General features: G+C 52.0%; 1 protein-coding gene across 4 annotated transcripts in view; it reads left to right on the forward strand.

Moving 5' to 3' along the window:
* The window catches only part of ATP2C2 (ATPase secretory pathway Ca2+ transporting 2), a 76972-nt gene that overhangs the window by 51055 nt on the left and 1586 nt on the right, over positions 1-24331 (forward strand). For 3 of the 4 annotated variants that reach the window (XM_019978924.2, XM_019978925.2, XM_070770387.1), the window contains exons 12-26: positions 7200-7324; positions 7472-7569; positions 8174-8275; positions 9068-9157; positions 11231-11332; positions 13110-13266; positions 15338-15508; positions 16775-16872; positions 16965-17015; positions 18332-18498; positions 18917-18985; positions 19060-19176; positions 20295-20442; positions 23621-23719; positions 23808-23949. In XM_019978924.2, coding sequence (XP_019834483.2) covers positions 7200-7324; positions 7472-7569; positions 8174-8275; positions 9068-9157; positions 11231-11332; positions 13110-13266; positions 15338-15508; positions 16775-16872; positions 16965-17015; positions 18332-18498; positions 18917-18985; positions 19060-19176; positions 20295-20442; positions 23621-23719; positions 23808-23949 — 1736 coding nt within the window. Of the gene's footprint in view, positions 1-7199; positions 7325-7471; positions 7570-8173; positions 8276-9067; positions 9158-11230; positions 11333-13109; positions 13267-15337; positions 15509-16774; positions 16873-16964; positions 17016-18331; positions 18499-18916; positions 18986-19059; positions 19177-20294; positions 20443-21180; positions 21246-23620; positions 23720-23807; positions 23950-24331 lie in introns of those variants that run through there. The other variant, XM_070770388.1, reaches the window with a different exon arrangement.

The raw sequence follows: 24331 nt of genomic DNA on the forward strand, positions 1-24331 counted from the left end.
TGATCTCTGGTTCCTCTGCCTTTTCTAAATCCAGCTTATACATCTGGAAGTTCTTGGTTCACGTACTGCTGAAGCCTAGCTTGAAGGGTTTTGAGAATTACCTTGCTAGCATGTGAAATGAGTGCAGTTGTGCAGAAGTTTGAACATTCTTTGGCATTCCCCTTTGGGACTGGAATGAAATCCAATACATATACCTTTTCCAGTCCTGTGGCCACTGCTGAGTTTTCCAAATTTGCTGGCATATTGAGTGCATCAATTTAACAGCATTATCTTTTAAGGTTTGAAATAGTTCAGCTGAAATTCCATCACCTCCACTAACTTTGTTCAGAGTGATGCTTCCTAAGGCCCACTTGACTTCCCACTCCAGGATGTCTGGCTCTAGGTGAGTGACCACACCATCGTGGTTATCTGAGTCATTAAGACCTTTTTTGTACAGTTCTGTGTATTCTTGCCACCTCTTCTTAATATCTTCTGCTTCTGTTAGGTCCATACCATTTCTGTCCTTTATCGAGCCCATCTTTGCATGAAATGTTCCCTTGGTATCTCTAATTTCCTTGAAGAGATCTCTAGTCTTTCCCATTCTGTTGTTTTCCTCTATTTCTTTGCATTGCTCGCTAAGGAAGGCTTTCTTATCTCTCCTTGCTATTCTTTGGAACTCTGCATTCAGATGGATATATCTTTCCTTTTCTCCTTTGCCTTTCACTTCTCTTCTTTTCTCAACTATTTGTAGGGCCTTATCAGACAACCATTTTGCCTTCTTGCATTTCTTTTTCTTGGGGATGGTTTTGATCCACCTCCCATATAATGTTACCAACCTCCATCCATAGTTCTTCAGGTATTACGTCTACCAGATCTAATCCCCTGAATCTCTTTGACCCCAACAGTTATGGGGTTCTCTTCCACTGTATAATCATAAGGGTTCCGATTTAGGTCATACCTGAATGGCCTAGTGGTTTTCCCTGCTTTCTTCAAATTAGGTGAATTTAGCAATGAGAAGTTCATGATCTGAGCCACAGTCAGCTCCTGGTCTTGTTTTTGCTGATTGCATAGAGCTTCTCCATCTTCAGCAAAGAATATAATCAATCTGATTTCAGTACTGACCATCTGGTCATGTCCCTGTGTAGAGTCATCTTTTGTGTTGTTGGAAGAGGGTGTTTGCTATGATCAGTGCATTTTCTTGGCAAAACTCTGTTAGCCTTTGCTCTGCTTCATTTTGTACTCCAAGGCCAAACTTGCTTGTTATTCCAGGTATCTCTTGACTTTCTGCTTGTGCATTCCAATCCCCTATGATGAAAAGGACATTTTTTTTTTTTTTTTGGTGTTAGTTCTAGAAGGTCTTGTAGGTCTTCGTATAACCATGCAATTCCAATTCTTTAGCACTAGTTTTTGGGGCATAGACTTGCATTACTGTGATGTTGAATGGTTTGCTTTGGAAATGAACCAAAGTCTTTCTGTCATTTTTGAGATTGCCACTCATGTACTGCATTTTGGACTCTTTCGTTGACTATGAGGGCTACTCCATGTCTACTAAGGGATTCTTGCCCACAGTAGTAGATGTAATGGTCATCTGAATTAATTTGCCCATTCTTGTCCATTCGGTCACTGATTCTTAAAATGTTGATGTTCACTCTTGCCATCTCCTGTTTGACCACTTCCAAAGGTGATATGTGGGAAATTATTTTAATATTTATTAAATATTTAATGTTGGTGAGAAAAAATTTATACTTAGTACATCAAACCCATGATGTAAACAAACTTAGATGCCCATCAATTAATGGACAGATAAGCAACATGCAGTGTATTATTATTCAGCCACAAAAAAGAGTGAAGCACTGCATTTGATACAGGGTGGTTGCCATAGAAACATGCGGCTAAGAGGAGGGCGAATGTATGGTGTGTGCTGTCGTGTCTGACTCTTTGTGACCCCCATGGACTGTAGCCTGCCAGGCTCTTCTGTCCTTGGGATTTCTCATGCTAGAATACTGGAGTGGGTTACCATTTCCTCTTCCAGGGGATCTTCCCAACCCAGGGATGGAACACCCGTCTCCTCACTGGCAGGCAGATACGTTAGTACTGATCCACCTGGGAAGCCCGAAGAGGAGGAAGCCAGACTCAAATGGCCGCATACTATGACTTTGTTTTTATGAAGTGAAGTGAAAATTGAATACTGGAGTGGGTAGACTTTCCCTTCTCCAGGGGATCTTCCTGACCCAGGAATCGAACTGGGGTCTCCTGCATTGCAGGCAGATTCTTTACCAACTGAGCTACCAGGGAAGCCCAAGAATAATAGAGTGAATAGTCTATCCCTTCTCCAGCAGATCTTCCCGACCCAAGAATTGAACCGGGGTCTCCTGCATTGCAAATGGATTCTTTACCAACTGAACTATCAGGGAAGCCATTTGTTTTTATGAAATGCCCCAAAGAGGCAAATTCATACAGACAGAAAAAGTGCCTGCCAGGAGATGAGGTCAGGAAATAAGGAGGGACCACAACAGTTATGGGGATTCTTTAGAGGGTGATTAAGAGGTTCGATATGACTGAGTGACTTCACTTTCACTTTTCACTTTCATGCATTGGAGAAGGCAATGGCAACCCACTCCAGTGTTCTTGCCTGGAGAATCCCAGGGATGGAGGAGCCTGGTGGGCTGCTGTCTCTGGGGTCGCACAGAGTCGGACACAACTGAAGCGACTTAGCAGCAGCAGCAGCAGCAGCAGCAAGAGGTTCTAAAAGTGATTATGGTGATGGTTATACAACTCTGAATATACTAAAAACCATTGGATTGTATACTTTAGAAGGGCGAGTTTTATGATATGTGAATTACATCTTAACAAAGAAAACAGAAAGCAGGTAATTAAGAAAGCTGTTATTACAAGGATCCTTGGAGCCTTTCTAATGTATACAAAAAAAGGAAACTGTTTGCAAACAGCTGAGTTGGAACTGCCATTATAGTAAATGACAGTGAGGCACTCCCAGGGGATGGGGCATCCCGTGTGAAGTGTGGAGGCCGTGGGGGGCCGGCCAGTGTAGGCAAGAGAGCCTTGCACTGGGGGTGGAATGCACACATCTCTGGTACTTAGTCAAGTCCATCCGTGTATAAATGAATGGATGGCATTACCTGGCAGTTAGCAGTAGGAAGAGATTCAGGTATGGGTCTTTTAACATTCCAAATGCCTCTTTTTAAATCATGGGGCACTGTGTGCATTGAGAGGCAGGCGGGCAAAGTCCACCTGTGGGCAGGTATGTGTCCTATTACAGAAGTATTCAATGACTATTTTTTGAGGGTTTTTTTCTTAAGGTTTTTTTTTTTTTAAAGTACTTATTTATTTGGCTGCGCTGGGGCTGGGTTGCAGCATGTGGGATCTAGGTCCCTGACCAGGGATAGAACCCTGTTCCCTTGCACTGGGAGCATGGAGTCTTGCTCTGGACCACCAGGGAATCCCCCAAGGTGTTCTTTTGAATAGACAAAGTCATGATCTCAAGTTGAATAGAGTGGCCTGACTTTGTCTCCTGAGCTATGTGTACCCTGAATGGAATAAAGGAAAACAGAACCCAGAGCTTTCGATGGCCGTTTTTCCTTGGGTCGGTATCTGAATGTTGAGTATACTAGGTGAGTCGGTTCTAGAATCTTCAGGAAAGTGAAGGTGGCGCAGCCAGGGTCGAGGAGGGGTGGGGCTCTGGAGGGACACGTGGCCCTGTGCATCATGGACCACTCTGCCGGGCAGGCTGGTCTCCTGATGGGGAAGCTGGAGCTTAGGCCAGCCCACTTGCCACAGTTACAGGATTCCGGGAGCGGAGGAGACAGACTGCCAACGCCGTGCATTCTGCTCCAAAGCCAGGGTCCCGGTCAGTGCTCCGGCCACCACCCGGGCAGGACAGGGACTCTCCCCCTGCTGCCTGTGGTCCTGGCAGTTGGCTTGTTTACTTGCCCCGTACGTGTTTGCTGAGCAGCTGCTTACTGTGTACTTGCCTCGTCCACTGCTGTTGGAGCTGGACCTTGGAGTCTGCAGGCTGGAGGGGAAAGTAAACGTGAACAATTTAAGTGGATGTTAGCAAATAGTCACAACTTCTGATCAGTACTGCACAGGAGACGACAGCTGAGAGAGGGATTAAATGGGGAGATTGGAAGGGGTGTCCCCAGAAAAGGCAGCTGGAGGTTTCTCTGAGGAGTTGAAGCTGGAGAGATGCGGACCTGCTAGGGGTGGGAAGGGCGGGCGTTCAGACAGGGGACTGGCCGCAGGGGACTGGCAGGGCAGAGGCGTGGAGGAGGCAGCAAGCCTGGCTCATCCGAGGAACCCAGAAGGAGGTGCAGCTGGCTGGGGGATAAGACCGGACGGGGTCGGGGGCGGGGGGTCCCTTAGGGGCTGATCACATGGAACCTCACGGGCCCCGTTTCCTCCAGAGCCCAATCACATCCTCAGAACCCTTCTCCACGCACCGTGCGGCCATCTCTGCTCTCCTTTGGAGCAGAGAGGCGGTGGGAGGCGTGAACTGCAGCGTGTTCCGAGGCACGGGAGGAAGGAGCAGGGGCGTGGCCGTGGACAGTGGAGTTGGAGGTGAGGGCAGGGCTTCCCGAAGAGGAGGACGCTGTAGAGCTGGGGGCCTTGGACTTGAGCGTAACTAACCTCACCACATGAGGGTCCCTGGGAGAGCTTGTCCCAGACAGATTGCAGGGACTGTGACTCAGGCTAGAGGGTGGCGGGGATGGGAGACCCTGAATTCCTAACAGGCTCCCTGGGGATACGGATGCTGTCGGTTCAGGAAGCATCAGTCTTCAGAGAAGCATCAGAGAAGTGAGGCTGTGGCTCCAGCCACCCCAGCTGGGACTCCAGCAAGAGGTGGGGCCAGGGAGGAAGGCTGGGTGCTGGAAAGGGGGCTTAGATGACTAGGTCTTTCAAAGGCTGGGTTAGGGGCAGAGGGCGAGCCTCAGCTGTGAGGGGCTCCCAGAATAAGCAGAGCCTTCAGACCATGATGAATGAGAACCTCCTCCACGTGAGGATGCATCCCGACCCATGTCATCAACCATGGAGAGTTCCAAGAGCCAAAAAGACTGTTAAATAGTTCCAGGTCTGTAAGAGAATAGGCTTCTACGTCCACCCCAACCCCACCTCCCCAGGGTGATTTTTTTTTAATATTTATTTATTTATTTAGCTGTACCAGGTCTTAATTCTCTGACCAGGGATCGAACCCAGGACTCCAGCATTGGGAGTGTGGCATCTTAGCCACTGGACCACTAGGGAAGTCCCTCCCCAAGGTTATTTCTGATTTCTGGTCTTAACAGCTCCTTTCACCCCACTCATCGCACTCTATCTCCAGTAAACTCGAAAGAAAACCAAGTCTTTTTGTCTCACTTGTGGCTTGGGAACAACGAGGCTCTTCAGCTTTGCTTTGTTTTCCGCACTCCTTTCTTTCGTAGGCTGTGCCGGGTCTCCTAGCCGCAGCGTGTGGACTCTTAGTTGCAGCTTGTGGGATTCGGTTCTCCCATCAGGGATCAAACCCGGGGCCCCTGCACTGGGAGCCCGGAGTCTCAGCCACAGGACCACATGGGGAGGGGACTGGCTGGGCAGAGGTATGGAGGAGGGAGCAAGGGAAGTCCCAAGACTCTTCAGTTTTTAGCAGAAGTGAAATCACTCAGAACCTCTCAATCATAAGTTAGAAATGGCAAGATAGCCAGCGTGCAAGAGATTCTCCAAAACAAATAACCCAAGAATCATCCTTTTAAAAACTTTTTCCTGCTTCCCTCTGCTGCAGGGGACCTTCAGGATGAGCCAAGGTCCACTTGCTTTTCCTGGTCTAGCCTAATCTTTATTAGTTTGCCAGTTAATTTTTTTATTATGACAAAAGCACCCAGACACACACAATGTCCTTCCCATGCCATGTAGGAGGGAAGGGCTGGCAATAACCCTTCGCAAATGTTTGCTTAGCTGGTCTTGTCAGCCCATGCCATAAAACCAAGGAACCTTCTTGCTGTCACCATAGAAACCAGAACAGTCTCTTGACCAAACTCTGCCACCTTGGTTTATGTAACTTTCCCCTGAATGCGTCTTTGTCTCCGGGTAAAAGATCGCCGTTCATACCGTATTTCCTCACTTCTAAGATGTACACTCTTTTTCACTTTTTACCTTCTCTGCAGTCAGACTGCTTCTCACAAGTGAGGTGATAAGAAAGCACTGTGTCGGTTAATGGGCAGTATTTTTCCTTTCTTTAGTGACGCACAAGATAATGGTGCCCTCTCTAATCAACAGCACCTCAGGTTTGATGAAATACTGCAGCCGTGCGTGGCTTGGCTGGATGGACATCGGCAGCCGGGCTTTCTGGTTATGGACCACCTGTGTAGAGCGCTCAGTATGTGTGAGGCCAGGGTGTGTCTGGGCTCTTGCACTTGCCATGAATTCACTCATTCCTGTGTGTTCAGCAAATATTTACTGACTACCTGCAGGCCTCTGCTGTGCAAAGGGTGAGCCCTTTGGGTGTGGTGTGGTGACGCTCACTGCACAGCTCTGCAGTCTGCCCCCCCTCCAGAGCCTCCCCCATCGGTCTGCGGTCACTGGCAAGACACAACACTTGCTACAGGAAGGGGATTCTGTGCTTCCAATGCAGATTCCCAAGGGAGGAGCTCATTGGTTCAGCTTGAGTCACATGTTCACCTCTAATCCAATCAACTGTGGAGGGTGGGGTCACGTGGTACAGAAAGAGTGGGGAGGGGGAAGTGAACAGACACCAAAACAACCTGCTAAGCTAGGCAAAGGCATCGCTGTGTTACGTCATCTCCCCCAGTTTTCATGTCCTTGTCTGGTTTCTCACAGAAACTGTCTAAACCATTAGATAACCCAGGGACTTTCTGAACCCAAAAAGTCCACTTATTGTGTGATCCTGGAAATGTCTTTCAAGGGTCCAAAACTTTCATAAGAGCAACAATTTAAATGCAAAAGTACTTAAACAGGCAAAATGTTGGACAGACTAATTCACACTAAAGTGTGGATGTCTGATAGGAGAACAGGGTTTTGCAGGGGAAAAGCTCAGAGCAGTGGACACTGAAGAAGGAGGCAGGTGGATCATGGGATTGGGAGCAGAGAATAGAACAGAGAGGTGGAGAACCCACAGGTGAGCGTCACCGGGCAAACACGTGATCAACATCAGCTGGACTTCACATCACATTAAGTGTGTGTTAAAGGTGACCTGTCTGGCCTTTTCCATCCAGCCTGGCTGTGGCCGCCATCCCCGAGGGCCTGCCCATCGTCGTCACAGTTACGCTGGTCCTGGGAGTGCTGCGCATGGCCCGGAAGCGAGTTATTGTGAAGAAGCTGCCGATCGTGGAGACCTTAGGTAAGGAGCTCCCGCTGGTTGAGTTCTTACAAATTGGACTGAACGGGCTTCTTGGTGCCATGATAATTCAACCTGGGTGTTTCGTAAGGCTGAGAGTTGATGGTGACGACTTCTGTCTCCCATCAACTCTGACGTCTTCCTGTCCAGGTTGCTGCAACGTCATCTGTTCCGATAAGACGGGGACTCTGACTGCCAACGAAATGACTGTCACCCAACTCGTAACATCTGATGGGCTCCATGCCGAGGTGAGTCCATGTGAATTCATAAGGTTTGAGACCAAGGAGTGCCCTGCCAGACCTTTATCTTCTCAGAGAAAGCGCACAAAGTCTTCCAGAAAACAATAAGGAAGACATAAATGTGGGTTATTGGACAGTTTCCTTGCCATTAATACAAATAGCAAGAGCATGACTGATGGAAGGCAGCCACCCCCTGGCTGGCATGACGCTACACCTGGTGGTTTGCACACTGTCCACGGTTCCTTTCACACGCCAACCACTGAGTGACTGCGACTCAGATTGTATGGGCTTCAAAGGCTAAAACATTTGCTGTCTGGCTCTATAACAAGCTTGTCCACCCCCATTCTAGAACATAAGCAGTCTTATATGCTACTATTTGGTCTTCACAGCCATAGTTTTTACTGACTGCAAGACGCCCTGTTGCAATACTGAAGTGCACTGGGTGTCTGATGAATACTTAGTTCTGCAGGGGACACGGTCATGCTTGAAGCCTTGCTCGTGGTGGGACCCTGTCCTCAAGGGTAGACCCTCCCCCCAGAAAAAAGATAGTGCCAGCCAGGGAAGCGACTCTTTGCCTCCCAGGGACACCCCTATCTGCGGCTTTGCCCTGCAGGTCAGCGGAGTTGGCTACAACGGCAGTGGGACTGTCTGCCTTTTACCCTCCAAGGAAGTCATTAAGCAGTTTTCCAACGTCTCGGTGGGGAAGTTAGTGGAGGTAAGCATCAAGAGTGCCGCCGTGGAGATAAACACGCGCCTTGAACAGAGCTGATGGGTTCTGTCTGCAGATAGAGACGGCAGTTGGACCGACTGGTTCTTGGTGACAACTGGGCCACACCCCAGGGGTCAGGTTATGGAAACGGCCCAGATAGAGATGGAGAGGTGGGAGGTCAGGGAAGGACTGGGAGCCCCTGCTCCCGCTGCTTGCTCCCTCCCCGCACACCCCTGCATTCACCCGTGTTCCTTTCTTAGCTGTTTCTACTTTTTCAGTTATTATTTTAAATTGAGCAATAGATCACCTGCCACAGAATTCACCACTGCAGAGAGTACAGCTCAGTGGGTCACAGTGTGTTCGCGAGGTGGTCACCACAGTCTGATCCCAAGACCCTTCGTCACCCTGATTAGAAGGCTGTGTCCCCGTCAGCGGGGCCTCACACGCGTGACCCCCAGTCTGCCTGCCTTCCCACTCTCAGTCCTTAGGATGGCTTTGTGACAGCTAGCATTCTGCTGAGTCAGTAAATTATTGAGTTGGCCGAAAAGTACATTCATATGTGATGGAAAAACCTGAACGAACTTTCTGGTCAACCCAGTGTTACTGTGTGGCTTTTGCACTGTGGGACTCTGGCACATTTTGAAGAGTAAATTCGTCCCTCCCTCCCACCCCAGCCCCAAAAACTGGTCAGGCCTTCAGGGCTGGACCTTTTCACATGCCTGAGCGCGCCCAGGACCCCGACGGGTGCAGCTCCAAATACTAACAAATGACCTTCAGAAACCCCTCCCTGCTTTGCAGGCAGGCTGTGTTGCCAACAACGCCATCATCAGAAAAAACACCGTGATGGGGCAGCCAACAGAGGGCGCCTTGGTGGCCCTGGCAATGAAGGTAGGAGGTCTGTGCTGTCCGCGTGGGCAGTTCTTTCACTGGGAGCCGGATTAGTAGCGGGATTCAAGGTCCTGTCTGAGTGAGGCAGGTCCTCACGTGGCCGGGTCCTCTTCCTTAAAGGACACCAGTCATACCGGAATCAGCTCCCCCAATGACCTCATCTTAACATTGTCACACCTGCAAAGACCTTATTTCCACATCAGACCCCATCACAGGCCCTGGGGAGTTAGACCTTCAATGTGTCTTTAGGGATACACGTAACCCATGACACCCTCTTCAGTTCAGTCGCTCAGTCACGTCCAACTCTTTGCAACCCCATGGATTGCAGCATGCCAGGCCTCCCTGTCCATCACCAACTCCCAGAGTTTACTCAAACTCCTGTCCATTGAGTCGGTGATGCCATCCAACCATCTCATCCTCTTTTGTCCCCTTCTCCTCCCACCTTCAATCTTCCCCAGCATCAGGGTCTTTTCAAATGTCAGTTCTTTGCATCAGGTGGCCAAAATATTGGAGTTTCAGCTTCAGCATCAGTCCTTCCAATGAATATCCAGGACTAATTTCCTTTAGAATGGACTGGTTGGATCTCCTTGTAGTCCAAGGGACTCTCAAGTGTCTTCTCCAACACCACAGTCCAAAAGCATCAAATCTTCGGCGCTCAGCTTTCTTTATAGTCCAACTCTCACATCCATACGTGACTACTGGAAAAACCATAGCTTTGACTAGATGGACCTTTGTTGGCAAAGTAACGTGTCTGCTTTTTAATATGCTGTCTAGGTTGGTCATAACTTTTCTCCCAAGGAGCAAGCGTCTTTTAATTTCATGGCTGCAGTCGCCATCTGCAGTGATTTTATAGCCCGCCCAAATAAAGTCTCTGACTGTTTCCATTGTTTCCCCATCTATTTGCCACCAAGTGATAGGACCAGATGCCATGATCTTAGTTTCCTGAATGTTGAGCTAAGCCAACTTTTTCACTTTGCTCTTTCACTTTCATCAAGAGGCTCTTTAACTCTTCTTCCCTTTCTGCCATAAGGGTGGTGTTATCTGCATATCTGAGGTTATTGATATCTCTCCCAGGAATATTGATCCCAGCTTATGTTTCATCCAGCCCAGCATTTCTCATGATATGCTCTGCATATAAGTTAAATAAGCACCCTCTTAGGAGGCTTTTAAGGTGTTTTTCCCCTAATCACTCCCTCCATGAGATTTTTTTTTTTAAATATGGGCCATTTTTAAAGTCTTCATTGAATTTGTTACAACATTGCTTTCGGTTTTATGTTTTGGTTTTTTGGCCTCGAGGTACGTGAGTTCTTAGCTCCCCAGTCAGGGATGGAACCCACACCCCTTTCTTTGAAAGGTGAAGGCCTAACCACTGAGCCACCAGGGAGGTTCCCACCACCCTTCCCTGGTGGCTCAGACAGTAAAGAATCTGCCTGCAATGCGGGAGACCTGGATTTGATCCCTGGGTCAGGAAGGTTCCCTGGAGGAAGCATGGCAACCCACTCTAGTATTCTTGCCTGGAGAATCCCATGGACAGAGGAGCCTGGCGGGCTACAGTCCATGGGGTCACAAAGAGTCGGACATGATTGAGCAACTAACACAGGCAGGAGTACAGGTATTTAATGTCACAGATGTACTACATGTCTGTTCCTATACTGTATGCGTTTTTTTGTGTGTGCTTTATACATAAAAGGACTAGATTTTTTCACCCCTTAAGGACCCATTTTCACGCCTTGAGTGGGCAGTGGGATGCATTAGGGTTGGTTTACATCTGGGGAAGTAGAGGCTCAGGCCTGTCCAGGAACTGACCTGAAAGCATCAGAGATCAATTGAACGTCACTGGCAGGGACCCGAGGGCTGGCCGCCCGCACCCACTCCCAGGGGCTCCTTCTGCCAGCTCTTCAAGTCTGAAACATTCCTCCTGGCAGAAACCCCATGGCCTTTCTCCGTGACCTAAACGCTTGGATTTCTCATCTGCCCGAGGTGGTTTGAATAATGAATAATTTAAATGGACAGAGCTTTGCATAGAGATTGGTTTAGGATGACTCACTGAAAACATCCCATTTATTATCCCAGATGGACTTAGGCGATACTAAAGATTCATACATCCGAAAGAAAGAGATCCCGTTCAGTTCGGAGCAGAAGTGGATGGCAGTTCAGTGCAGCTCCAAGAATGAGGTGAGGTTGTCTCTCTGCCCCCTTCCAGCCCCCACCCCCACCCCAGCAAAGCAAAATGCAGAGGTCAGGAGATGAGTTTCAAGTTCCCAGCTGCTTCTATGACATCCGAAGACGTGAAAATACAGTTGATGGCGATGAAAGCTCTGAGTATCTTGGGGCCACTTTCGAGATTGTCTTCTGAATCTCTGGTCCTCAAAGTGGGGTCCCAGACCAGCAGCAGCATCTCCTTGGAATTTGTTTGAAATGCAGATTCTCAGGCTGTACCCCAGACTCAGCATCAGATGTTCCAGGGGTGGAGTCCAGTCGTCTGTGTTTGCTGGGGGTTCTGATGCAAGTTCAGGTATGAGACTCAGCGGCCTGCCGTACAGTGACTGAGTAATTCCTACCAGAGTGACTACAGGCTCCTACTGATGACGCTGAGCCCGTTGCTAACTTGGGCTCCTTTTGTCACATTGCTGCATGCTGGGTTCTTTACACGTATGAGCTCATGTAACTGTTGCAATGGGGGAACGATCCGGGACGCACCCCTCGTGCCCACCATAGACGGATGACCTCACGTGTGTGTGCACATGTATGTTCTAAGCCACCAAGGGGAATATGTACCAAGCTCTTACCAGCTATCCCTGGGTGAGACAGCCCACCCTATCTTCCCCCTCCCCCTTTTTTTACATTTTCTGTAGCTTTTCAGATCTTCTACTGAAAAAAAACAAAACAAAACATTTTCTTTCTCTTTTAAAAAGATTTTTATTGCCTTCCATCTTTTGCTCCAAACTTTCTGCTCTTGCTGGAACCTGCCATGTCTTGTCTATGCTGAGATTTTCCATCTCATTCACGGTGGCAGGCAGCTCGGCCAGCTTATCCTAGGTCTTTGCCGTGAGTGGACGAGTATAATACAGATTCCTGGTACTTAAGAGGCGTTCTGGACTTTTTTCAATGTTGTAATACCTTCAAATCTTATTTTCCCCCTAAGGCAATAATAATATATTTTCATTGAAAAAAAAATGATAGAAATGTGACTTAAAAAGTGGACCCTTCTGACAGTCCTGCCCCTTTTCTCTCTCTGCCCACCCCCCATCCCCACTATGCCCCTCAGCAGTCAGAGATCGAGCCTTCCAGAGTCTGCAGGTGCAGGTAGCAACACGTGGGGTGGTAGTTTCTAAAGAAGGTCCTGCTGTGTATAGTGCGTGTAGTCTGTTCTTTTCCCTTAAATGATGTCTGGGACAGCTTTCCGTGTCAGTGCATACAAGTGCCTTCACTGTCTACCATGAGCAAGTGGGCGCTGTGCTAGGGCTGGGGTCATACTGACAAGGCACCGGCCGCCTGGAGCTTACGGTCTAGGGGAGACAGAGCCTAACAGATACACCAGAAAAGGGTCAGCTGCTCATTTGGGTTCATCCTCATAAGCCAAGTTCATGGTGCCTCCCTCGCTTGGAAGTCTCCCTGAACTGGACACCTAGGAGTCAGTCACACATGTAAAAGCTGGGATATGACCAGTTCATGAAACATGTGGATGCTCTGAGCAACAACTGACCAGGGGCCCTGATGCAGGGGGCGGGTGTCCGGGTCACAGATCAGCCCTCTCTGGGCTGCGTGTGGTTCCATCACATGGACTTCCTGTAACTTCTCTTCCCGGTGGGGTCATTTATCCCAGACCATCATCGTTAACTGAAACAGATCAATGACTCCACCGTGAACACCTCCGTGTGGACGAGGTGATGGTCACCAGGAGCTGAAGCAGGCAGTGACTGCCAATGTTTTTCCCTCTGTATTTTCCAAGGAGCGGGAAGATATGTACTTCATGAAGGGGGCCTTTGAGGAGGTGATTCGTTACTGCGCCATGTACAACCACGGGGGCATCCCCCTGCCGCTGACGCCCCAGCAGCGAGCCTTCTGCCAGCAGGAGGAGAAGAAGATGGGATCCCTGGGCCTGCGAGGTCAGTGGCTGTGTTCCCAGCCCTACGCTGAGTCCGCACAGGATGCTGACTTCTCAAGGGTCATAACGCATGTTCCCTGGTCAACACGATCATGATCAGAGGGGCGTCAGGTAGAGCGCTGATGGGGGCAAAGCCAGGGTGGACCCTCCTGGGCAGATGAAACATAGGATGCCCTCCACATCCTAGCTGCCAGATGACACCCGTTAACCCAGATGTACCTCGTGTGTGCGAGGAGAGGTCCTGAGTTTTCTAAGACATGTGAACAGGCCGCCCCAGAAACGTTGATTTTCCTAATTGGTCATCTTCCTCAAGGCCTGCTTTCAGGAAAAGCCACGGTTCTTGTAAATGAACAGACATTTCATTTCTTGGCCATTTCCAGCTTGCTGCACAGAGCCGACACCTTCCCTGATGGGCTGAACATTAAGTAAGACTCCCTGCTGTCATGTGCCAGCCTGTCTGTTATCAGAGAAAGTGTCTAAAAACACTCTGGAACATGTGTACTCCCTCAGGGGAAACTGAGCAGCTTTGGCTTGCTATATTGGTTTCAATTGCCTTAGTTTTTCTTTGCAGGGGGCAGGAATTATAAATTGCTAGTAGCTCACTGACAAGTGTTGAAGGTGAGGATGTGGCAGATCTCTGGGACAGAGGTTAGCAGGGCAGGTAGGAAGGGAGGCATGGCACCCAAATCACTGACACACACCCCCAGCATCTCCGGCACACGCCCCCTGCATCTCTGGTACACGCCCCCAACATCACTGGTACACGTCCCCAGCATCACTGGTACACGTCCCCAGCATCACTGGTACACGCCCCCAGCATCACTGGTACACGTCCCCAGCATCACTGGTACACGTCCCCAGCATCACCGGCACACACCCCCTGCATCTCTGGCACACGCCCCCAGCATCACTGGTACACATCCACAGCATCCATCCCTAGCATCACTGGTACACGCCCCCTGCATCCCTGGCACACGCTCCCTGCATCACTGGTACCTGTCCCCAGCACCACTGGTACACACCCCCTGCATCACTGGTACACGCCCCCTGCATCACTGGTACACGCCCCCTGCATCTCCAGCACACGCTCCCAGCATCCCCGGCACACGCCCCCAGCATCACTGGTACATACCCCCTGCATCCCTGGCACATGCCCCCAGCATCACTGGTACATGTTCCCAGCATCACTGGTACACGCCCCCTGCATCTCTGGCACATGCCCCCAGCATCACTGGTACATGTCCCCAGCATTACCGGTACACGCCCCCTGCATCTGCAGCACACACCCCCTGCATCTCCAGCACACTCCCCCAGCATCATTGGCACATACCCTCTGCATCTCTGGCACACATTCCCTACATCACTGGTACACATCCCCAGCATCACTGGTACACGTCCCCTGCATCTCCAGCACACACCCCCTGCATCTCTGGCACACGCTCCCTGCATCACTGGTACATGTCCCCAGCATCACTGGTACATGTCCCCAGCATCACTGGTACGCACCCCCTGCATCTCCAGCACAGTTTGATGACTGAGGGGTCACAGCTGAAACTTCTTGGCCACAGCCTCCCTCCAGTATCAGTAAGGTGACACAGTAAGGTCAGTTCTCACAGCACCCTCCTCAGAACATCGTCCCGAGCTGGGCCTGGCTTCTGTGCTGCTGAAACATGGTCCTCTCACCTGTGTTCCTCCCGCACACTTTTCGTGACTTGGTAGCTGCCACCCCAAGTCTGCTGGCAGTGACCGAGAAGGGCAGAGCAATTAGAGACAGGGCTGTCGAAACATCCCGTGTGCCAGCCCACAGACGTTCTCCTGGCCGCTTCCCTTGGGTGGGACACCACTGCCGGTGGACAGGGTCCCGTTTCTCATGGGACGTGTTGTCACTGGCCCTGCTCCCCATCGTGGGTGAGCTGTCAAAAGCTGCTGCCCTGCGTGGGCCTGAGGACCACTGAGAATACCTTCCCTTCCCACTGTGGTCCAGGAACTTAGGGCCCAGCCCCTCGCGGATGCGGTGGGGGCCGGGCCGACTGGGGACGAAAGTTTTCCAAACCTTCCTGCTCTGTCCACAGTGCTGGCCCTGGCCTCCGGGCCCGAGCTGGGGAAGCTGACGTTTCTGGGTCTCATCGGAATCATCGACCCTCCCAGGGCTGGCGTGAAGGAAGCAGTCCAGGTTCTCTCGGAGTCGGGCTTGTCCGTGAAGATGATAACGGGGGATGCTCTGGAGACGGCCTTGGCGATAGGTACCCAGGGAAGGGTGGAGGGCACGGGCCACCACCAGCGCTTATTCCTCGAGGGACCTGGTCAGCAGAGCTCACGCCTGCCTTCCACGTGCTAGGGAGAGATTTCTGAGGCTCAAGGACCCACATCCCACCGCCCGAGTGGGTGTTTGTCTCTCAAACGTCAGCAGGTTCTCCCAAAGAGGGAAGGACCTCAAGCGCACTGAGAAGCTTCTGTGTGCTCGGGCTGTCCGTCCACCCACGATCACACCTCATCTCCACAGGCCCAGTCTGCCTTGTGCCACTAGCCATGTGCCCTGAGCAAACCAGTGAGCCACTCTGACCCTCAGGCTCTTCCTCGGCAGAGGACCAGCTCCCCCCTCCTCCTCCTACTGCGTTTATTACTGTTGGGAGGGGTGTCGCACCTTGGTCTTCTTCCCCCTCTTGTCTTGAGGCAGCTTGGCACTGGGGGAAGATCTCAGACTCTGGAATCAGACAGAAAGAACCATGGCAGGTCCAGTCTTAGCACTTACCTGCCCTGTGACCTTGAGAAAACCACCTCCCTCTCAGTTGCCTCATCTCTAAAGTGGGGATCATCAGGCCTTTGTTGCCAGTTTGTTCTGTGGATGGAATTAAGGTCACATACCGTAGCAGGTGGGGCCAGGGGTAAAGAATCAGCCTGCAGTGCGGGAGACGCAAGAGACGCAGGTTCAATCCCTGGGTCAGGAAGACCGCCTGGAGAAGGGAGTGGCAACCCGCTCCAGTATTCCCGCCTGGAGAATCCCATGCACAGAGGAGCCTGGCGGGCTGCAGTCCACGGGGCCGCAGAGTCAGACACGACTGAGGGCACGCACAGCATACAGCATAGCTCTCCAACTGGAGCAGAGGAGCCTGGCGGGCTGCAGTCCACGGGGCCGCAGAGTCAGACACGACTGCGGGCACGCACAGCATAGCAGCATAGCTCTCCAACTGGAGCAGAGGAGCCTGGCGGGCTGCAGTCCACGGGGCCGCAGAGTCAGACACGACTGCGGGCACGCACAGCATACAGCATAGCTCTCCAACTGGAGCAGAGGAGCCTGGCGGGCTGCAGTCCACGGGGCCGCAGAGTCAGACACGACTGCGGGCACGCACAGCATAGCAGCATAGCTCTCCAACTGGAGCGGTGGTGGTTTTGTTCTTGTTTCTCCCAGGGGCCAAGGAAGGGCCAGATGTCAGGCAGGCGCAGTGAGGGGTGAGGGCAGGGACCACAGGCTCAGGCCCTCAGAAGGGACCATCCCCTTCCCGTCCCAGGAAGGAACGTCGGTCTGTGCAATGGGAAGCTGAGCGCCATGTCCGGGGAAGAGGTGGAAAGCGCCGAGCAGGGAGAGCTGGCCGAGCACATCGGGAAGGTGGGGTCCCCCCCGGGGCTCGCCGGCGGGGGCAGGGCGGGGCTGCCCGGTCCTCAGCACTGATGCTCTGTCCTCTCCGGCTCCGGCTCCAGGTGTCCGTCTTCTACAGGACCAGCCCAAAGCACAAACTCAAAATCATCAAGGTCAGTCATGCGCCTCTTCTGGTCCCTCGGGGCACAGCTCGAGGTAGGTGGGGGGCGGGTGGCGGCTCTGCTCACGGGTGGCCCATTGGGGGCCCCAGGGCAGCTGCCCCGGCCTCTGGGGAGAGGAGAACTGGGGAGGCCCTGTGCTGCGTCCACCAAAGGCAGGGAGTGGGAACTGGGTGGTGGAAAGGGAGGAATGCAGAGGCCAGCCTTGGTTAGTCGGGTGCTTCTTGGTGTATTAATTTGGTGTATTAACTCCAGGCCTTAGTTTCCTCATCTGTAAACTGGGGAGAATGTGAGCAATACCAGCTAATTCACAAGGCAGGAGAGAAGAGGGTGAAATGAAGCCAGCCCGTGAAGCCTTTACAGCTGCCTGGCCCACAGCAGTGCCCAGGAAGAACTGGTGTGACGGTGCTTCAAAAACAAGAGGGCTGGAGTGAGAGGCTCCTGCAGACGTGTGCTTTTCCTATACACGGATGCTTTGAAAAGTTGCTCTTTAATGCTTGTGTTTTTCTCTTCTGTGTTACTTGGGGGTTTTTTAGTTCTACAGAGTGAATCTCTGTACCAGTCATTCTTCAAAGAAAATATTAATACCTGTTGGGCATGACATGGATTCACATGGGGACAAACTGATTATTCTTTGTTAATGGTTGTCAACTGAAAAAAATCAAGCACACCATGGGAGTTGTGAGTTTTACTTGAGGCAGAATGAGGATGATAGCCCAGAGATAGCACCTCGGGTAGCGCTGAGGAACCGCCCCAGAGCGGGGAGGACAGATGGAGGGACTCTGTGACACCAGACATGCAACTCTGGTGCCGTGCTGACAGCACACGTTATAGCGGAGGCTTGGTGCTAGTCACGAGGAGCTGATGTCTCTGTTGATGACTTTTTAGTGCTTTTCTGGATATGAAAGGATGTAAGAATCGAGGCTTGTAACATCTGCTCCTGAAAATAGCTAGCCTGTTCTGTGGGTTTCTCCCTCACTCCTCATCTAGACCCTGAGCTGCTTTTGGGGTGTGTGGAAGGTCAGCGGCTGCAGTGGCTGGTTACTTCATCCTTGTAGAAGCAGGTGGCCAGTTTTTGTTGTCATGGTGACAGATGACACAGGCACTGTCCCCTCTGTGGTCTTAGTTTAGGGCTCACCACAGCCCTGAAAAGGAGGGGCTGTGATCCCACTTTGCAGATGGAAAAGCTGAGGCCGAGAGGGTCATGGCTCGCCTGATGTGGAGGGAGATGAGGGGCGATGGCAGAGAAGGGTCTGGAAGGCAGGTGCTCAGGCTGCAGCCCCCTCCTCTCCGGGCTCCTCTTTGTGAAGGCTCTGCAGGAGACAGGGGCGATTGTGGCCATGACCGGGGATGGGGTGAACGACGCAGTCGCCCTGAAGTCGGCGGACATCGGCATCGCCATGGGGCAGACGGGGACGGATGTCAGCAAGGAGGCCGCCAACATGATCCTGGTGGACGACGAGTTCTCGGCCATCATGTAAGCCCCCCTTCGGGTGGTTTCTTAGTCACAGAAACACCTGGGGTGGCGGCCCGCTGCTCTGCTGCGGTGGATGTACATGGCGTCCCCAGGCCCACCCTACAGAAAGCAGGGTCAGGGGCCCGTTCTCTTGGGTGAATCGCCAAGGGGCAGGAGGCACTTTGGGAGTCCTGGGTGAGGGCTGGGGTCCCAGGGCTTGGATGAGAGAATGATCTGTGTGCAATCTTCAGACAGAAGGGTGATCGTGGCTCGGGGACCCGTCCCCAGGGGCTGGTGACACCTATGAGGACATCCCCCTCCTCTACCATTCCTGAGAATGCCAGCAAGGAGACCATCGCTTCCTTTAGCAACCGACGGAGCTGGCTGACCCTTCCCACCCTGCCGTCTTTGTCAGTAAACGCTTTCTCCTCTCTTGCAGGAACGCAGTGGAGGAAGGCAAGGGGATTTTTCATAACATCAAGAACTTTGTCCGCTTTCAGCTGAGCACGTAAGTCCAGGCCGGCGCCCCCTAGTGGCCGGGTCTGGGAGCAGCTGGTGACCTGCTGTGTGTGTGCCCTGCAGGAGCATCTCGGCCTTGAGCCTCATCACGCTGTCCACCGTGTGCAACCTGCCCAACCCCCTCAACGCCATGCAGATCCTGTGGATCAACATCATCATGGACGGGCCGCCGGCGCAGAGGTGAGGCAGTGGGCTGGCGGGGACGTGCCGGGGGCACACGACAAGGGGTACACACCGAGCACGGGAGGAGGCATCTGGTGGGCTGGCCGGGCGGTGGCAAACTCTCTGCCTCAAAGGCTCTCCCTGGGCTATCTGCATTCTGGTCACTGCCTCCAAGAAGTCCTCCCTGATTACCCTAGCAGCAGCCTCCTCCCTCCCAGCCACTTTACCCTGCTTTATTTTTGCCTAGAGGGGAAACTATTTCATTGTTTATCTGATCATAATCCATCTCCTCTGTAGGATGTCAGCTTTGTGGGGGAAGGCTTTGTTCCCTGCAGGGTCCTCGGCTCTGCAGTGGTGCTCGGCACACAGCAGGCACTTAGGGAATTAGTGGCTGGATGAGTGAGAAGGGGATGTGAGGCCAGCAGAGTGACACAGGAGGCAGGATGGGCTCTGGAGGTGGGGAGGCCTGCGTGAGCATGCGAGGGGCTTCTCTGTGTCTGAGCACAGGGTAGGTGGGGCCACTGAAGTGTTACTATTACTGATCTAATCATCGCCAGTGACAGCTTCATTCTCCCCATGGCCAGAGGCTTCCCTCTTCTCCATGCTCTTCCTGGGAACGGGGTGCGAGCACAGATGGACCCCAGCGTATCTGCCTAGGAGGGGTCTCCCCCAGCGTGCTACCTCCTTGGTGTCCCCACACCGCCCTGCTGGCTGATCCTATTTCAGAGTTGGCTGAAGGCAGGCTGAAGGCAGATCCCATTTCTCCAGGCCAACTGGGACGAGGCCAGGCCCCAGATGGGGAGGCCCATCACCTCCAGGCCCAGGTGATGGGGTGGCCAGGCGCTGTTCAGGATCCTTAGGTCGGCCGAGGGCGGGCTTTTCTATGGCCCCGCAGGTGGAGGACCTGCAGGGCTGTCCACGGGGTCCAGGCCATGAGGGGTACCCAGGAAGGAACGGAGGGGAGCTGGGCAATGAGGGAGGGGGCAGAGGATCAAGACGACCTGGAGGCGCTGCACACGCCCATCCAGGCCTTCGACGTGGACCCTGGCGCGTCACTTCACCATGACCTTGTGCATTCGACCTTTGCACGTCTCTTCAGTGGTTTATTTCAAAGCGTCCGGTTTTGTCCCGAGCAGCCTGGGTGTGGAGCCGGTGGACAAGGACACACTCCGGCAGCCGCCGCGGAACGTCAAGGACCAGATCCTGAGCCGAGCCCTTGTCCTGCGGATCCTCCTCTCGGCCACCACCATCATCAGCGGGACCCTCTTCATCTTCTGGAAGGAGGTGAGGGCGTCCTCGCGGGCTCAGTTAGGCACGGCGGTCAGGCCCCGCCCCCGGGGCTCAGGCTCCATGGGGTGTGGGCGGAGGTGGCAGAGAAAGAAGGGGACCCGGTGCCTCTCTGGCTTGCTGTTACCCCTGGGAAACAACCTCAGCTCTGAGAGAAACTCCTGTTTTAGTCCCAGGAGGTGGCTATTTGGGAGACCTTACCTTTTTTAAAAACTTTTATCTTGGAGTACAGCTGATTCATCAGTTGTGTTAGCCTCAGGTGTACAGCAGAGTGGTTCAGTCATACATACATTCATTCATCCTTTTTCAGATTTTTTTTTTTACCTTATAGTTTATTATAGGATATTGAGTAGAGTTCCCGTGCTGTATACAGTAAGTCCTTATATATAAATTCATCCCAAAGTCCCAATTTATCCCTCCACATTTCCCCTTTGGTAACCATTAAGTTTGTTTTTGAAGTCTGCAAGTCTGTTTCGTTAATGAGTTCATTTGAATAATTTTTTTTTAGATTCCACACCCAGCAACATCATATTTGTCTTTCTCTGTCCGACTTAGGATGGTCATCTCTAGGTCCATCCATGTTGCTGTCAATGGCATTATTTCATTCTTTATGGCTGAGTAATAGTCCATTATATATAACATATATGCACATACACACCACACCTTCTTTATCCATTCCTCTGCTGATACGAACATCAGGGTACATGTATCTTTTCAAATTGTGATTTTCTCCAGATATATGCCCAGGAATGGGACTGCTGGATCTTCAGGTAATTCTATTTTTAGTTTTTTAAGGAACTTCCATACTGTTCTCCATAGTGGCTGCACTAATTTACATTCCCATCCACAGTGTAAGAGGGCTGCCCTCCTCCATACCTTCTCCGGTGTGTACAGACTTCTTGATGATGGGCATTCTGACTGGTGGGAGGTAGTATCTGATTGTAGTTTTGATTTACATTTCTCTAATAATTAGCAATGTTGAGCATATTTTCATGTGCCTCTTGGCCATCTATCTGTACGTTGTCTTTGGGAAAATGTCTATTTGGTTCTTCTATCCATTTTTTTATTGGGTTTTTTGTATATTTTGGAGACAGATCTGTTATTGGTTGCTTCAGTTGAAAATATTTTCTCCCATTCTGAGGGTTGTCTTTTCATCTGCTGATGACTTCCTTTGCTGTGCAAAATTGTTTTCTTTCTTGAAATACAGAATTTTAGAAACTAAAGTAGAAAAAAAAAAATCCTGTCAAGAAATACCAGGTGGAAAATGCGGGCTTCCAATAAAATGAAATTTTAGGGCAACAAAAGTCTAAAAGGCCACGAAAGAGAAATAGCCCTGCTGTGATTTGAACAATGGCTACTTATATTTTTTGGCACTGTCACGCGGAATCTGGATCTTTCCCTGCATTCCACACAGAGCGTGCACAACACAACAGCTTTATCATAAAATGCCTGCTTGTTACACACATTTTAGGTGAAGCTACCGCCAGAAACAAATCAATAGCAATACATCAGGGACCGAGCAATCTCAGTGGTGGGTGACGTTGCAGAATTCTGCCAAATGAAGGAACATACTAGGCTGCGAGCAAAGCAAATGGGGGAGTTAAGAAAGGAAATATTTTAAATGTTAGTAATTAATTCAGACATTGTACTATCTCCAAAGAGATTAGTGCACTGGCAAAGGGTTCCGAGCACAGTGGAGGGCTGTGGGCAGCACGCACCAAGAACACCCAGCCTTGGTGGGGAGCGGTGGTCTTCCCACTCACTCCCTTTTGCCAGAGGTCCAGAAAGAACTGGCAGCACCGTCACCCTGCCTGCTGAGCCTCCACTCTAAGCGGCAAACTGTAAGGCAAGAGAGGAGTCCCCAAGGGGAGCAGAGATCACTGTAAGCTTCTAAGACAGGAAGATGGGCCATGAGTCCCATTCAAATCCCAGAGATAGGGCCAAGTCCCCAGAAGTAGCTGTGGAGACTTGAAAACTGGACACTCCTCATTGCATAGAAATATCCAGGACAACTGGAAAAGTCCTCAGAGAAATGTTCCGTGAGAATCCAGCTCTTGGAAGCAGCACTAAAACATCCACTTTACCGGTGTCAGACAGACATGTAGTGGGACGCTGCGGCGTAGCTCAGGGAGCTCAGCTCTGTGACGATCTAGACGGGTAGGATGGTGGTGCAGGAGGGAGGCGGCATGTGCCTACTCACGGCCGATTCACGGCGCTGTACGGCAGAAATCAACAGTTTAGCAATTACCCTCCAATTAAAAACACATGGGAAAAAATTCAAGCTCTTTGACTCAGGGTCTCAGGGCTGGAAAGCAACCCTCTATTCATCCAGGCAACGACGCCTCTTGCATCTCAGCAGGAATGAGGTCGGTCAAGGACACTAAAATGGCTTTACGAAGCAACAGACTTACCTTTTGGACCAAGGTCTGCTGGGCCTGAGGGTCAGCCAGCCCTGGGAGGCCTGGGCCAGCAGCTGCCAAAGCTTCCAGGTGCGGGCCCTTCCTTCCGGGATGTCAAACTCACAAAAGCCCCTGCTGTGTTACATTTCGCACTCTGAAGCAAGTTTACTGAGGCCCCACGTGTTTATTTCCGTTGTTACTTCCATTGAGGAGCATCAGAGAAAGTGTTGCTGTGGTTTATGTCAAGTGTTTTTCCTGTTCTCCTCTCGGATTTTTACAGTATCCAGTCTTACATTTACATCTTTAATCCATTTTGAGTTTATCTCTGTGTGTGGTGTTAGAGAATGTTCTGATTTCACTCTCTTGCCTATAGCCATCCAGTCTGAAGAGACTGTCTTTTCTCCTCTGTAGGCAGGGGGGTCTTTCCACGGGTCACCTTTCTGTGGCCCCGCAGGTTCAGGCACCCCTGTGCTGAGAGCGCCAGTGACCTAGGTAGAGAATCGGGCAGGCGTGTGAGGCAGGCACCCTGGGTGCAGGAGAGGGGCTGGCCGGGACGCTGGATCACCCCCACTTCTCAGCTTTTCTCGAGCGTGCCCCCATCCCACCCCAAGAGGTGCAGATTGCCTCCTTCCTGCATCCTGAGCTCAGGAAGGTGGAGAGGCCCCACCTTTGTCCAGCCCAGGCGCTCAGCCAGGCGCAGGTTCTAACACAGTGGTCCCGAGAGCGGGGTCCCCCGTCTCCCTCACACCTCCTCACCCCGCGCACTCGTGTTCCAGATGCCCGAGGACAGGGCAAGCACCCCGCGCACCACAACCATGGCCTTCACCTGCTTCGTGTTCTTCGACCTCTTCAACGCCTTGACCTGCCGCTCCCAGGTGAGCCCCCGGCAGGACGGGATCGCAGCCTCCCGGCCCCAGTGCTCCAGCGGCTCTCGTGCGCTGACTATGCCCTTCTCCCCCACAGACCAAGCTGATCTTCGAGATCGGCTTCCTCCGGAACCGCACGTTCCTCTACTCTGTGCTCGGCTCCATCCTGGGACAGCTGGCTGTCATTTACACGCCGCCCCTGCAGAGGGTCTTCCAGACAGAGAGCCTGGGGGCGCTGGGTGAGTCTGAGGGCTCATGGGGGCTGTCCTCACTGCCTGCCCGGGGCGTGAAGTCCCCTCGAGGGGCCATCCTGTCCCCAGGGGACTGGGCTCGTGCCTGAACATGAGCACCGGGCAGGATGGGGGGGACGCCACGCAGGCGTGGAGAAAGCGCGAGACTCGGGCTGGAGCCCCTGCTGGGAGTCAGGGGAGGGCAGAGGGGTCACAACACCCGGGCCACACCCCTCCCCATCCCGGGACAGGAGGCCCCGGGGCAGCCGGATGGACCACGGTCTATGCTGGCTCAGCCTCTGACGTGCTGCCTGGGCCTAGGAGTGTGTCAGCCTGCTGGGGGCTGTAATGGGGCCTGTGTGACAGGGACCCTGCTTACCTGGAGATCGGA

The sequence above is a fragment of the Bos indicus genome, chromosome 18, assembly GCF_029378745.1.
Source record: "Bos indicus isolate NIAB-ARS_2022 breed Sahiwal x Tharparkar chromosome 18, NIAB-ARS_B.indTharparkar_mat_pri_1.0, whole genome shotgun sequence".
Taxonomy (NCBI): Eukaryota; Metazoa; Chordata; class Mammalia; order Artiodactyla; family Bovidae; genus Bos; species Bos indicus.